The 13,677-nt window shown below is 47.6% G+C and overlaps 2 protein-coding genes across 5 annotated transcripts in view; one reads left to right on the forward strand and one right to left on the reverse strand.

Moving 5' to 3' along the window:
- THUMPD2 (THUMP domain containing 2) overlaps positions 1–453 on the reverse strand; it is a 28,500-nt gene extending 28,047 nt beyond the window's left edge. For both annotated transcript variants that reach the window (XM_061565362.1, XM_061565359.1), the window contains exon 1: positions 252–453. The gene's annotated coding sequence lies outside the window, so the exon portion shown is untranslated. The remainder of the gene's footprint in view (positions 1–251) is intronic.
- Positions 256–11,119, forward strand: LOC133350694 (spondin-1-like). Of its 3 annotated transcripts, XM_061565336.1 has the most exons (9): positions 256–387; positions 3,064–3,101; positions 3,783–3,876; positions 3,997–4,337; positions 5,841–6,091; positions 7,119–7,428; positions 8,082–8,243; positions 8,670–9,212; positions 9,955–11,119. In XM_061565336.1, exons 3-9 carry the CDS (start codon positions 3,803–3,805, stop codon positions 10,392–10,394), a joined length of 2,121 nt encoding a protein of 706 aa, XP_061421320.1. In that variant the 5' UTR covers positions 256–387; positions 3,064–3,101; positions 3,783–3,802; the 3' UTR covers positions 10,395–11,119. The 3 variants fall into 3 exon arrangements, with proteins under 3 accessions (XP_061421320.1, XP_061421318.1, XP_061421319.1); XM_061565334.1 differs by having other exon boundaries at positions 258–387; positions 3,783–4,337; XM_061565335.1 differs by having other exon boundaries at positions 272–387; positions 3,059–3,101; positions 3,783–4,337.
- Positions 11,120–13,677: the final 2,558 nt, after the last annotated feature.

A 13,677-nucleotide genomic window follows, 5' to 3' on the forward strand; every position in this document is an offset into this window, starting at 1 on the left:
GTCATACATTACACTTCTATGTCGCAAAAAAATATAATATGCCTCCAGCACGTAGGTAAAAAAAGTAATAATGAAATAAAATATTTTATAAAAAGAGTATGAATCCTTGCAGTCACGAAAGCTGCAAATCTCGAACGAAAGCTTTAAGTCAAGAAACGTGACTTAGTTGGGCGAAACCATGTCACCCCCCCCCCCCCCCCACGTCGTTGTCACCCCCTCTGTAGGCGCCACATGGTTGAGCCCTCGCTCACCCTGGACGGGCGAGAGTGCCCGGTTCGCTGAGCGTGGTGCCTCGCAGCCTCTCTCAGAGTCTCTCAAACCCTCGCAGAGGCTTCCAGCGATTCGCAAGAGCGCTCGCAGACTCCGCTGAAGGGTTCAAGGGACGAGGTACAGAATGGGGCCCTCCAACTCTCACGCCGACCGCGCCAACACGCGCGGGTCCGCGTTTTATTGGCAGACGCGGATCGTCTTCCAGAAGCGAGTTATAACGGAGGGAAGTCTTCCGGAAGACTGCGAGCTCTTCCGGAAGATGATTGATTTGAGCTTCCTGTTGATGAGATCTTCTGGAAGATGACCACCTCTTCCGGAAGTTGTCTACCACATCTTCTAGTTTCCAATTATAATATTTTTTTGTTTCAAATAAGAATGGTTTATCCTTTCTGGCTAAATAAAACAGGTGTTAATATTTTCAAATACCAAATAAATAAATTTCGCAAGGAATCACACGTATTTGTGGTGAACATGCAAACCAAAAAACATGTTCTGATAATAGATGATGCATTGTGTTTTTTGAACTGATTGGCCAACCTACACCAGCTTTGAGGGCCCAGTCTCACCAGCGTCAGACCAGAGAACGCCAAAAGGCGAACAGCACAAGGACGATGCACTATCGGAGCATTTATAGCCCGGGGCGGGCAGCTACAAAATGGGATCTTTTTGCCGGTATCAAAGTATGAAAACACAAGAATAGGTTTTACCCTTTCTGGCATGTTCACCACAAATATTTATACAGCGTGGTCGTCGCCGTCCATGCAAATCTCAATCTCTCCAGGAACCGCAGCCACAGTATGGCAGGCAACAGCAGCAGTCTCGCAGCGAGACGGTGCTTCAAACGATGATAAACCGGTAACCGTTTTCACAATCGGAACGTTCACAGTGAACGCACGGCGGTCTCAGTCACGGCGTGGTCAGTTTTGCCCTCGTTTCCCCGTTAAAACTTGGAAAAGTGTCAACGTTAGTAGAGGCGCACGCCCTGCAATTTCCTCGGTCAAGCTACTGCTGTCGGTAGGGCATCCACTAGGGGGCGCTGTAGGGGGAGGGGGCCTTTGGTCTACTCTTCCACACGCGACCTGCTGGGTGGACAGAGGCAGTGGATGGAGTTTAGAAGCTTTACTGTTTTAGCTGCCATGGTGCCGTCCATAAATGACGTCACGCACCTGGGGGGGGGGGGTCAGACATTTGTGACGATGTGTGACGAGGGGGGGGGGGTGAGAAATGTGACGTCACATCAAAATGGGAAACTTTAAATCAATATAAACAACACGTTCTACTTAATTAAATATACTTTTCAATAAGTGTTTTCTCCTACAACATCAGAGTGCAGTGCCACATTAAATACGCATTACAATGACAATAGTTTAAAGCGATTTTAAGCATGTTTTATTTTTTGGGGGGGTGGGGGGGGGCAGAGCTTTGTGATGTCATATTTGAGGGGGGTCTGACTTTTTGTGACGTCGTGTGACATAGGGGGGGGGGGGTCAAAAATCGTCCAAAATCGCGTGGTCATTTATGGACGGGCCCTAAGGCTATACGGTGATTTTTGTATTTGTCGTATCTCGTGAGTGGTGTGGGTCAGGCGTGCCAAACATTGCTCCACTGCAGGAGCTCATTTAGTGTAGGTAAATAAAAGCAATTTTTAATGATAGATATTTATATATGCGTGGAAAATCGGTAACCGATTTCTCCCAGGTTTTATTTGTATCATTCGATTACCGGTTATGCTACCGGTAATACAAAATACTGTTTTACTAAACCAAAAATTATGATGAACAACAATGTAGCAAATAGCTACACTAGTACACACCGGCGAGGTGATATGCCAAACGCAGGTGGTGTATTCACGCCGTCTCTGCGCGATTGCCACATTCAGAGGAGCGTTGAACGCGAGGCAATCCGCCGTTGGTGCTGATTGAGTTGTGTTGACGGCCCCTGTATGACATTACCTGGGGCTGCCAATGATTGAGGCAGGGCTCCCACAGGACGCGCTTCGCATGAAACGCGTTCACACCACCACAGTGGAGCTTAACATTTAAGCATACGTGTCAACCAATACGGTTTACCCGTGTGCGTGTACACGGAAATTGAGTTTTCAGGTCCATACGGCATACAGCCGTTTCAATACGGGCAAAAATATATTTGTGTTTCTCCCTTGTGATGGGAATTTGTAGGATGAACATTGAGATTTGTCAGGGCAATTATAAGGAATTGATAGGTATGTAAAAGCCAAGTGACGTGTCGTGTGGTCTGTGTGTGTGTTCATAGTTTAGGCTCAACCTAGGCCCAAACCATGAACATTTATGCAGTCATAACACAATCCGCCAAGTAAAAATAGTTTCTGATTAATGAAATAAAATTATGATTACCTACCTTTTCCACATCCCAAACCCGGACGCATTTCTCAGTCAGTTTAGGTCTACCAAAACTATATTCTACTGCTGTAACATCAAACGTAGTGCCACCAGTTGAAATCAATTCCTGCTGCCACCCAACACAGATTTAAATTTCCGGACTGTCCGGGTCAAATCCGGGTAGGTGGCAATCCTACCCTGTGCTGTTGCAGAGCACCATAGCTGGCTTTCTACCCCATTGGGCTGCAAGGACCCAGGGATAGGTCGGCTGATTTCTGAACGTCCATATAAATGACAGGGGAAAGGGTCCTGCTCAGTGGGTGAATAGACCCTTGGCCATGACAACTGTTGACAGTTCAGATAATGTTGCCGCTAAACTTTGCTTGTATCTCTCCACTATGTCACACCTGTCTGGCGATGGTATGGTGAAGTGCAGATCTTCACATTCAGCCAATAACAGAGATCACGGTACAGGTAAGAGCTGAAATGACCTCCCTGAATGGTTTGTAGTTTCACCGGGGGTCCTGACAAAAAACATTTGTTTAGAGGAAGACCTCAGTGATTGCATCAGGAGTTTGACCTGGAATTGCCTATGTGACTACATATGTTTGACTAGGTTTACATTTCTGGAAATATGGATTCCATCCATTCGTGTCCGCAATATGCCATCTTTCTTTGACTAAATCCAACATTATTATTTGGCAAGCAATAATTTGAACACTTAGTTGCATCATTTAACTTTTCCTATTCTCACCATTGTCACCAGATCTAAGGCACCTCCATCCTTCGGATTGTTTCCTTTTTCAGTGTCCAAGTCTCGCATCGGTGCAGTCCCCTCAACCACACACAGCCGTTATAATCGGAGTTGAGTTCTCACGCTCAGCCCTTGGTTGGCCAGCAATTTTGCTGCTGTGCAGTTTCTGCTGGCTGACGTTGCCATTCTAACATCTTTATTGATCTGCTCTTGGCTCCCATGCTTAAGGATTATTGCCCCAGGTATGGGAAATCAAGTTTATTGGTGTAACCAGGTGAGAGGTAACCAGGATAGCCACATTTAGGATAGTCACATTTTTATTCCACCAATCTGTTGATTTGCCACCAATGCAGTATTATTCACCAAAACGTGTGGCATTGCATCCACTGCGGCCCGCGTAGGTTCTGGCCCGCGGAGCTGCATGAAGATCCGAGCAGAGCCGCCAGCGTCATCCTCGAACCCGAGCAGCAAGAGAGAGAGAGAAAGAGAGGATTTGTGTGTGCGAACAAAACACCGCATCACCAAGATAAAAAAGAATGTGTTACATTCCACAATCCGCACGCTGAAGGGGAACACAAGATGTGGCTGTGAGCCCCCCCCCCCTCCCCCCCACAGCGTGTGCGACAAGCCAATCCGGCGGTGGTGCCGCGCTGCTGGAGCGGGGGCCGGGGTCACATGCTGGGGAGCGGTGGCCTCGCGCTCCATCTCCACTCTGCGCTCACGTGCGTCCGCCGTCGAGGATCGCACTCTGCGAGGGTGGCCGAGTGAAATGCCGCTGCTGGCTCTGCTGCTGTGGGCGCTGGGCGGGGTGGAGCGCGCACGCGGTGACGGCGGTGACCCGTGCCACGCTGGACCGGCACGCTATGTCCTCACGTTCCACGCCGAGTGGAACGTGCGTGCCTTCCCCAAGCAATACCCGCTCACCCGGCCGCCTGCGCAGTGGTCTGCACTCATCGGTGAGCTTACCGCGCCACAGTAACTTCACTGCTCTTTCTCAACACATGATAACATTTATACGGGATCGCTACTTGTCCCCGGTTCGACCCGGACAATATAAGAATGGGCATCTTGTGTTTGGGGTGGCAGGAACCGATTTGTACTGAGAGCTGGTTAGGGTATTGTGTTGGACCGTATTACCACAGTCTGTTGCACAGTTTTGATAATAGACTGAGGCTGACTCAGAAATACGTCCCGGTTTCACCTACATTGAGTAAGGTGGCTAGGCTATATTTACACAGCTGCGTGAAATCCGTGTCCGCCGTTAGTAATCGGCACATATGGCAACGGTATGTGGTCTGTGCTCGGGAAGAGATGTGTGGGGAGTGTGGATGAGGCGAGGTGGTGATATGGGCTGAGGTGGTTCTTTGCTGGCTTAACACAGAGTCATGGAACGACAGTACAACTACAAGCAGCCAGGAGTGAGGGGTTTTGGGCTCGTTCTTTCTTTCCAATAATGGATGAGCCAATAATGGAAAACATCAGTTGTCACCAACACTGCCTTATATCAGACAAATATAGGTTCAGATGAGAATAAAGCACACGGCAACATAGTGCAGCTGACAGATCCAATAAAGGAGAACATGCGAGTACACACATCACATACACACGAGTCTCCGTGGATCAGCCATCATGTGACCTCAGGACTGACGGCAATATCCAAAACTCCGCGGGTATCAATTACACTCACATCTGTTGCACGATAATCGCTCTGAAAAATAAAGGGAGGGACCCCGCCGTGGCGCGCCAGCGTGCATTCAACAGGACGGCACAAACATCGCATCCACATTGGTTGCTATGGATCGGATGACAAGAGCGACCTCTCATATGTCGCAATACACAGTGGAGCTGCGAAAAATATGGAGAAAAACAAACCCAAACAGTCTACGCGCAATCAACGTGGAATCGCACATCATTGTGACGCCGTAGTAACAACTCATGACTACCGCGTCACAATGGTTTAGATATCCTACTTGGGCACCTTTCTGTGTAGAGTTCATGTGTTCAACCCCTGTTCTGCATGGGTTTCCTCCTGGTTCCCTGGTTTCCTCCCATAGCTCAAACAACAACGTAATTAGTTTTGGCTAAACAGCCCAATGTTTAACTACTCAGTGGAGATTGCATAAAGCAACATCACCCCCCACTGCAAAAACTTGGTAAGACACTCCTGAAAAAGAGTTGACTCCGAAAGGCTTTTCTGGGAAAACAAGCGAAATAGTGTAATAATCATAATCAAATGGCTGAAACAGCATAAACCACCTTATGTCATATTCTTAGGTTTTTTCGGTAAAGTCACGTAGGTAAAACCAATATTCATACACACAACATGTAACAATATCTATACGAGAGTGAGTTATATCAAATTATGGCGAGGTATGCGTTGAAATGTATGCCGCACGCATTCACAAGACACCCGTTATCGCTGGCCACATTCACCGTCTATGTCCGTGGCTGGCACGCAGGTGTAGTCCACAGCAGCACGTTCAGCCTGTGGTCCGAGGGCGCATTCTCGTCGCCAGCCTTCAAGACGTTTGTGGAGCAAGGAGACTACAGACTACTGCGCAGCCAAGTGGAGGCCTTGATGAGCAGGGCAGACTCTGGTTCTGCTGGCGCAGGATCCAGCCCTGTGCTCAGCTGGTTCTCCGTTCCTGCGCTGCGAGCTGGAGTGGGGAATTCCACCACGTCTTTCCATATCGATGCCCAACATCCCATGGTACGTGATAGGTTGAGGGTTGTCACTTGTTTGGGAATTGGCGTCTGTGTTCAGGTGGCATGAATTTATATATACCAAGACATGGTGGTATTCTTTGTACCGTGTATTTTATTGTGCCTTGTTGTATTCTTTATGCTGGTTGTCCACGTTGATGCATGACTTTGTCATTTGGAACTTGACCATGTACAGTTGATTTCTGATTGTTTTTGTTCATGTTTTTTTGCTGTAACCAGGTTTATATTGTGTAACCAGATCTCCAATCGAAAATGACATTGCCCAGTGGGTTTTACCCGTACCAAAATAAACCAACACCAAACCAAAAGGAGACATGGCAGCATTGTGTTGAGATTGAAAACAGGATACTGTGCAGTTTTGGAAACAGACCCAGGCTGACTGAGAAATATGTGCTGGTACTGGTAGGAACCTCCTGGTTACACCAGCCCACAGGGGATTATTGTGTCCGTTTGTCCATCGTGCATCCAAAAGTGGGAGGGGTGGGGCTGGGTGGAGAGGGGAGGGTAGGGAGGGGCTGGGTGGGGAGGGGAGGGTTGGGAGGGGCTGCGTGGGGAGGGGCTGGTCATCCCGTGGTGCCCTTATAAAACTCAACGTTTAACCTACTCATGCCGGCTTGTGCCCGCCCTCACAGTCGGCCATATTTGCGGAATACACCACGCCGCCGTTGACCCTGGCCATTGACCGAGCAACCCAACGTTCCTATCAGCTCCCTCCGCAGGAATGTGTTTTAGTCTGTGCTGGAAAGGGTGGCAGAATGTAGTGGTTAAAAAATCCAATCGTGAGTGAGCGACAAATCATGAACATGTTCTAGAGAGGTTCGAGAGCTCAAATTTGGTACATGTAGAGTAAAGTTGGGTCTATGCTGGTAACTAGAAAAGTTCAAACCCGACACTTTCTGACCTTGGGCCAATGGACATTGTTTTGTTTACATTTGTTCAAGTTGGCAGATGGAGGGTATGAAGGGCGCCGACTGCAAATTATAATAATAAACTAACCGGGGCCAATCCTGCAGGTGTCCATAGTTGTACGTCTCATCCCGAGTCCGGACTGGTTTGTGGGAGTCAGTTCTCTCGACCTGTGCTCCGATGCCGGAGACGGAGGCTGGACACCGTTGGTGAGCCACGATCTCCAGCCGTGGGACGGTGGCACGGACAGTGGCTTCGCGTTCTCGTCGCCCAACTACGCGAGCGAGCCGCAGGAGCCCATCTCGCTCATCACGGCGCAGAGGCCGTCGCATCCCGCCAACTCCTTCCATTACCCGCGCCTCCAAGCGCTGCCCAGAATCGGCTTCCTCGAGTTCCACCTTCAACCTGCAGACCACGGTTCACATTGATCATTTCTGGATTTTTTATACTTTTTTGTGTTCGTGTGAAAACTGCATGCATAACTGTGAACTCTTTTGTACTTTTGTACTGCTTGTGCAGCGTTTTATTTAACACTCCTAACATTTTGAGGGGGGAAATCTTATTACCCACAGTTGCCCATGAACACGAGATTCATCTTGAGGAAGATGGAAAACGCTTTGCCACTTGCGAGCCTCCGATAGCAATGAGCAGCGTAACCACAGGGAGTGAGCAGCATCCCCCTGCACTCGAGTGGACCGCTTCCAAACCAGCCGCTATTATGAAATAAATGCCGGCTTGAAAATAACATATTTACTATTTTGGAAAAAAAGTCACATTTATTTTACTTATTTATCCACGAGTGCTACACTGAGTCATAGGACTATTTTTCAGGAGGATCCTAAAAAAAGAGTCCTATGTCACTAGCCCCTCCTCATTCACTCTCACACCCTTTCTCAACTGAACAAGGTGCCGCACACATGTCCCAGCGTTCACAGTCGCGCTCACGCGCCAGCCAACATTTGTCTCGCAGGAGCAGGCGAGCACTCAAGAGCATCGGGCCAATGCAAACTTCACTGTGGGCGTTAATGTTGTTATGCCCATGTGTTTTTGACGGTTATACAATGTTACAGATTCAAAGGACTCGACGTCAGACTTGCAGAAACAGGAACAGAATGAAAACGGGACGATGGACGAGATGACTCCAAATGAAAACTCAATACAACAAAACTCCAGCAAGCATCCACACGGCATCGCCAGCCAACTCTTCAACGCTATCAAGACCGTCATCCAAAGTGATCATTTTATCTGTACACACTACAAAAGCATAAAACTTAATTTTTGTTAAGGTAACAATCGTAATTATCTTAAATTATTTAATGCAGATTTTCAAAGTTAAGGTGATATCTTATACCCTGGGCCAGTGGTGGAAATTCCATTTTGCTAACGTGGGATAATCTCTCCATTCAACAACCACTGTTGACTTCCTCACAAGTGGAACTCATTTTATCGACCCAAGAGGGAAGATTGACTGAATCAACCCCCCAGCCAGGATTTGAAATCTCAGCCTTCCGCTTGCAAGTGGCTCAGTCTACTGCCAAGCCACCTGGCCGGATGACCTCATTTGTAAACACTGACAAATAGTGAGGCCGGGTATGGTTGCACACAAATTCGGATTTATATGAATCGTGGTGCGGTTTCTCCACTGCGTCTCATGTCAGATTCGGGCCAGAGAGAGGAGGCTGCTGGAACGCCCCTGGACTGCGAAGTGTCGGACTGGGCGGCGTGGGGGCTCTGCAGCCGGACGTGCAGTATAGGGGTCAAGCGCAGCACGCGTTTCGTCATTCAGACGCCTGCCAACGGTGGCCGACCCTGCCCCGAGTTGCACATGGAGGAGGCGTGCGTGGAGCAAGCCTGTGCTTCGGTCACCTACAACCCTGTGACCTGTGCAGGGGGGCGTACGTGCGTTGAGACCGCGACGGTGGCAGATACAGGCAACTCATCGGTTGCCTCTGCTGCAATTGAAACGGCGGAGCCCGAGAGTGCGAATACACCAAACAGTATGGCCCCAGTGCTTGGAAACAGAGAAATGGCCACTTCTGATATGAAGCCAACGTCGTCATCTGCGATGGCTGCGGGAAAAAAAACTGCCGTTGTGCCCAGACCTGAGAAGACCACGCATTCAGCAGGCACTAATTTGAGGAGTCCTGTTTTACAAACTCAAAGGCCACATGTAGTAGATTTTGACCACGGCTTCGCAATCGGTGAGTGGTATTTGTGATTCTCCAATGCCGTGTACTTATAGCAATTTTAATTAAAGTACTGATTTGCCCAGGAAAGCCACATTGATCCAAATACTCTCTATCAGGATGGCCCCGCTACGTTGGGGTGTTTAGCCAATTCATATACATTGCAATTTTTTAGCTATGGGAGGAAATTGAAGAACCCAGAGGAAACCCATGCAGAATAGGGGGAGAACATAATTAACTCTGCACAGAAAGGCAACCAATCCAGGCCCTTGTTGCTGTGTGGCACAAGTGTTGCCACTGTCGCCCTGCCGCCCAAGTTTAACCAGTAAATACGAATATGGGGAGTGAGTGACTATTTTATCTGTTGCAATGGCTGTCGGCGTATTGCCACAACAGTACGAGCCATCTCGTCAGTAACGTGATCTCAAGTATGGCCATGTTCCCATCGTGGTCTTGTCACTTTCCAATTATTCTCCATGAACTCACTTGTGGTACAACAAATTACAAGAAACCTCTTCTCTCATTAAGCAGTTTCACCTGGGAAATTGGATTTACATTGTGATGAAGATGTCCGCGGTAGTAGTGGGTTGCGAAAGCTTGAGAGAATTAACGCTCAACACGCGGCCCAGGCGAGTAAACGCACTGTCATTACCTGTGGCTGCAATCACGTATAGTACGTGTTGAACTTGAGGTGTGCTTGAAAACATCGTATTATTGTAACTAACCGTGCTTTGTGTTACATATTTTTTTTTATCAGATCTTGAACCAACACAGGTGGAGCCCACAAGGTCATCAATAGTTTGGTCCACACCCACTTCGGAAACGAAGATTTCCGACCCGGACGATGACCCAGAGCTGCAGCAGTCGCTTCGGCTGAGCCCTTCAGCGTTCACAGCGATGCCCGCGCTGAATGTCAAACCCCCGCCAAGGAGACCGGCAGAAGCGAGCACCCAAGGGGCCGCCGCCGTTGCAAAGCACGCCAAGGCGGCGGACGGGGATAGAGACGCGGACGGGGTCCCAGCGGGGAGCAAGGGGGACTGTGCGGTATCTCCGCTGTCTCCCGCGGGGCCCTGCAGCCGCTCCTGTGGCTTCGGTCTCCAGCGGATGTCCCGCACGGTCCTGCGGCCATCGAGAGGGGGCGGCCGGCCCTGCCCCGAGCTCTTTGCGTACGACGTGTGTCTCGTTAGAGTCTGCTAAGGCCCTCTGAATTGGCAGTGCCGGCTGCGAGCCACGACATCCCTGCCAGGAGTGTTTGGTACCAATACTAAGAAAGTCGCTAGCTCGTGCACAACCCGGAATGTTTTAAAAAATATGACCAAAGCTGACGTGGGAGGCTCAGCAGTAGAGCGAGTGGTCCGCAGCAGTCGGGAAGGTTGCGAGTTCAACTCCTGGTTATGGGTTAATTCGGCCCATCTTTCCCTCCGAGGTCGATAAAGTGAGTACCACTTTAAGGGGGAAGTTGCCCTATGGATAGACTCGACTCTGCCATAGGATTGTAGAATGTCCACTGCTGGCTTATTTGAGCAGGAACTCACTTTGATGTAACTTTTCTGTGAAATAAGCTTTTCAGGATAATTACAGCAAGATCCAGTACATTTATATTTTAACCGAAAGGCTTGAAACAGCTGTTGTTAAGTTTAAAGTTACTTTTTTCAAGGCTGTTTCCACTTCTTTGCGGAGCACAAGCACTACACGTAACCACTTCAGTGTTTTTGTGCATCCATGCGAATAAGTGCATCCATGTATTGTGTCTCAGAGCGTGTGTGTCTAATTCTGATGACTCGTTAACCTGCAGCGAGTAAAGAGCAACGTTCAATGTGCACTTTAATTTTTCTATTGTAATACCTGTATTGTCAAATCCGGTTCATTTATGGACTCTCAAATTTACATGTATCCAATATGATCACTATGGGGACCTCATTTGCCAGTAAAAAATATGATAATTGGTTCTTTACCCTTCTATCTGGCAACAAAACTGACACCTTTTTGCAAGGAGTCATGTTTGCATAGACCGCAATACCTGCAGTTATGTTCTTTTGTTTGTATTATGACTGCAGGTATTGCGGTCTATGCAAACATGACTCCTTGCAAAAAGGTGTCAGTTTTGTTGCCAGATAGAAGGGTAAAGAACCAATTATCATCCAATATGATTTTCAAATAATCAACAATTATACTTGAAGTTGTGCTTCATGTTGTCATGTCTCCTCGTATTCATGGGTACATAAAAAAATAGACACCTAAAACCAATCTTCCGTGATCTGCACTGGCTACCAGTCAGCTATCACATACGATTTAAGTTAGCTGTAATCACTTACAAAGCTTTAAACGGCCTTGGTCCTCAGTAACCTGCAGTCCTGTCTGACCCCCCCAGACGACTGGTAAATGTACCTTTTGCCCATGAGGCCATCTCGAGTGTGGCGCCTACGATCTGGAACTCTTCCACTGACCCTCAGATTGTCTCCAAGCAACAGTTCAGGAAACTGCAAGACTCATTTTTAAATCCTTTATATTAAGTTCACTTGCTTGCTTGCGCGCTTACGACCGTGAAAATCTTTCGGTCGTTTTTTAACCCACTTCCCGTGATCCAATCGAGCTGACATTTTGCACACAGACTCGTTGTGCGTGACAATTTATTTTCGTGAAAATGTTTTCCCCACTTTTTAGGATTTTTTTTTTCATATTTAATTTTAAATACCAATGTGATAAAAATGAAACTCTTACTCAAGAAAAACAGAAATGAATAATAAAATAAAACCGATGCCACGCATATAAAGGATTTATAGTGAAAAACTTTGTTTTTACGGGTTAATTTTTTATTTGATCTTTTTCCTTGAGTATGTCCCCTCATTTAGAAATGTTTTATTTGTCTTGATTTTATAGGTAGGGGCTAATTTATAGTGTAAAGTATTTCGATGCCCTCTTTCGTGGGTGTGCGTTTTTCCTAAAAAATAATACATTGAATTGAATGGATTTACATAATGGAACAGCCACTCGAAGCCGCCTCTTTTTCTGCCGGTCTGGGGACGTGACGATCCTCACCCGGTTACACAAAATAAACTGATATCCTCCGAGCATCTTGCACGCGAGCTGATTCATTGCTCCATCTCCACGCTGAGCCCCCTCTCATTCCCGCTCTTGGCTAGCACTATGGTGCATGTGTTCCTCTTTTTAAAAAAATGTAATTCCAACAATTCAAATCACCATTTTTCATGGCCAACTCTTTAGCAGAATGAATCCGTATCAGCGAGTTTATCCGGTCATTCACTTCGTACCACACCTGAGCTCTCCATCGCACCTGCAATTGCATCGACAAGGATGTCGAAAATCCCATCGCGTGCAGTCTTAATTGCCACACGGCTCGACGACTGCAACTCCCTTGCTGCACGGAGTCAACGATGGCCTCGGCAAACGTCTCCACCGTCTCCAAAACGCTCGTCTCGCCAGGGTCGTTTACCTGGCTCAACCTCTCGCTTCGCTCCTTGTGAAGGCGTTCTGCGCTGGTCACCCGTGCAGAAGGGAATCTAATCTAAGCGATGACATTCACCCATATTTACCATCACGAAATCTATGGTCATCTGGCACGGACCTGCTTGCTGCTGTTAAATCCACTCGGCTTAAGATGGCAGAACCGAGTTTCTCATCAGCAGTCCTGGTGGCCTGGAATCGTCTCTGCCAACTGCAGTCTCGTCAGCCGTGAAAGTCGGTGATTTATTAAAGACCGGAGTAAAAACATTCTTTTCTCTTCTGCTCCAAATTTGGTTTCATTTCCTAAAGTGCCATCCATGCTTCCGTCTCAGATTTGTGCTGAATATGATGCATTATAAATGTTGGATTGAAACGCTGTTAAGTGGGCTTGGGCAGGACAGGGATGATACGATGGCCATTGTCACGGTGGGGGGAACACGCACAAAACATCCACCACGGAGATGGAGCGATGAAATCAGCTCGTGCAATAGTTCAATTGTTGCACCGCGACAGCTTTGAGGTGGTAATGACGTGGGTAGGCCTTCATCCAGCAGTGGATACATCATGGCTGATGATCTACAACAAATTTGGAAGTCAGATTTGTCAATTAAAACGGACACTTGCTGCATAGTGCAAAAATTATGTCCTGATTAATTTATCTTGCAGAATTGGTTCGTGGTAACTCTGCTACCACTGGTCTACACGGATCACAACGGCGAAACATCCTGAATAGGATGTGTGACCTCAATTCTAATATTTTACGGAGATTGGAACTCATTACAATACTACAATTCAATGAGTTTTCTGGAATCCGTTACAGCAAGAAGCTGGAGCCCATTCGTTTCAACAGCACATTTGGGCTTGGGAGAGTTCACATGGCCGAGTGTTCTAAAGTCCATTTCAGATCACTCGGCCGGCACGGCTTCCACGGGTACCGCATTTATTCATCACATACTTTGGCATTTTCTATCTATGGATGAATAAGGTTTCGGTTTGTCATTCAATGCTCATGAAA

Source organism: Lethenteron reissneri, chromosome 34 (assembly GCF_015708825.2).
Source record: "Lethenteron reissneri isolate LAM-NWPU_2019-01 chromosome 34, ASM1570882v1, whole genome shotgun sequence".
Lineage (NCBI taxonomy): Eukaryota > Metazoa > Chordata > Hyperoartia > Petromyzontiformes > Petromyzontidae > Lethenteron > Lethenteron reissneri.

Coding starts and splice junctions, on each gene's coding strand:
- LOC133350694 (XM_061565334.1), top strand. CDS start 3,803: ATGAAGATCCGAGCAGAGCCGCCAGCGTCATCCTCGAACCCGAGCAGC. Junction 4,338..5,840: donor GCAGTGGTCTGCACTCATCG/GTGAGCTTACCG, acceptor GCTGGCACGCAG/GTGTAGTCCACAGCAGCACG. Junction 8,244..8,669: donor TATCAAGACCGTCATCCAAA/GTGATCATTTTA, acceptor GTCTCATGTCAG/ATTCGGGCCAGAGAGAGGAG.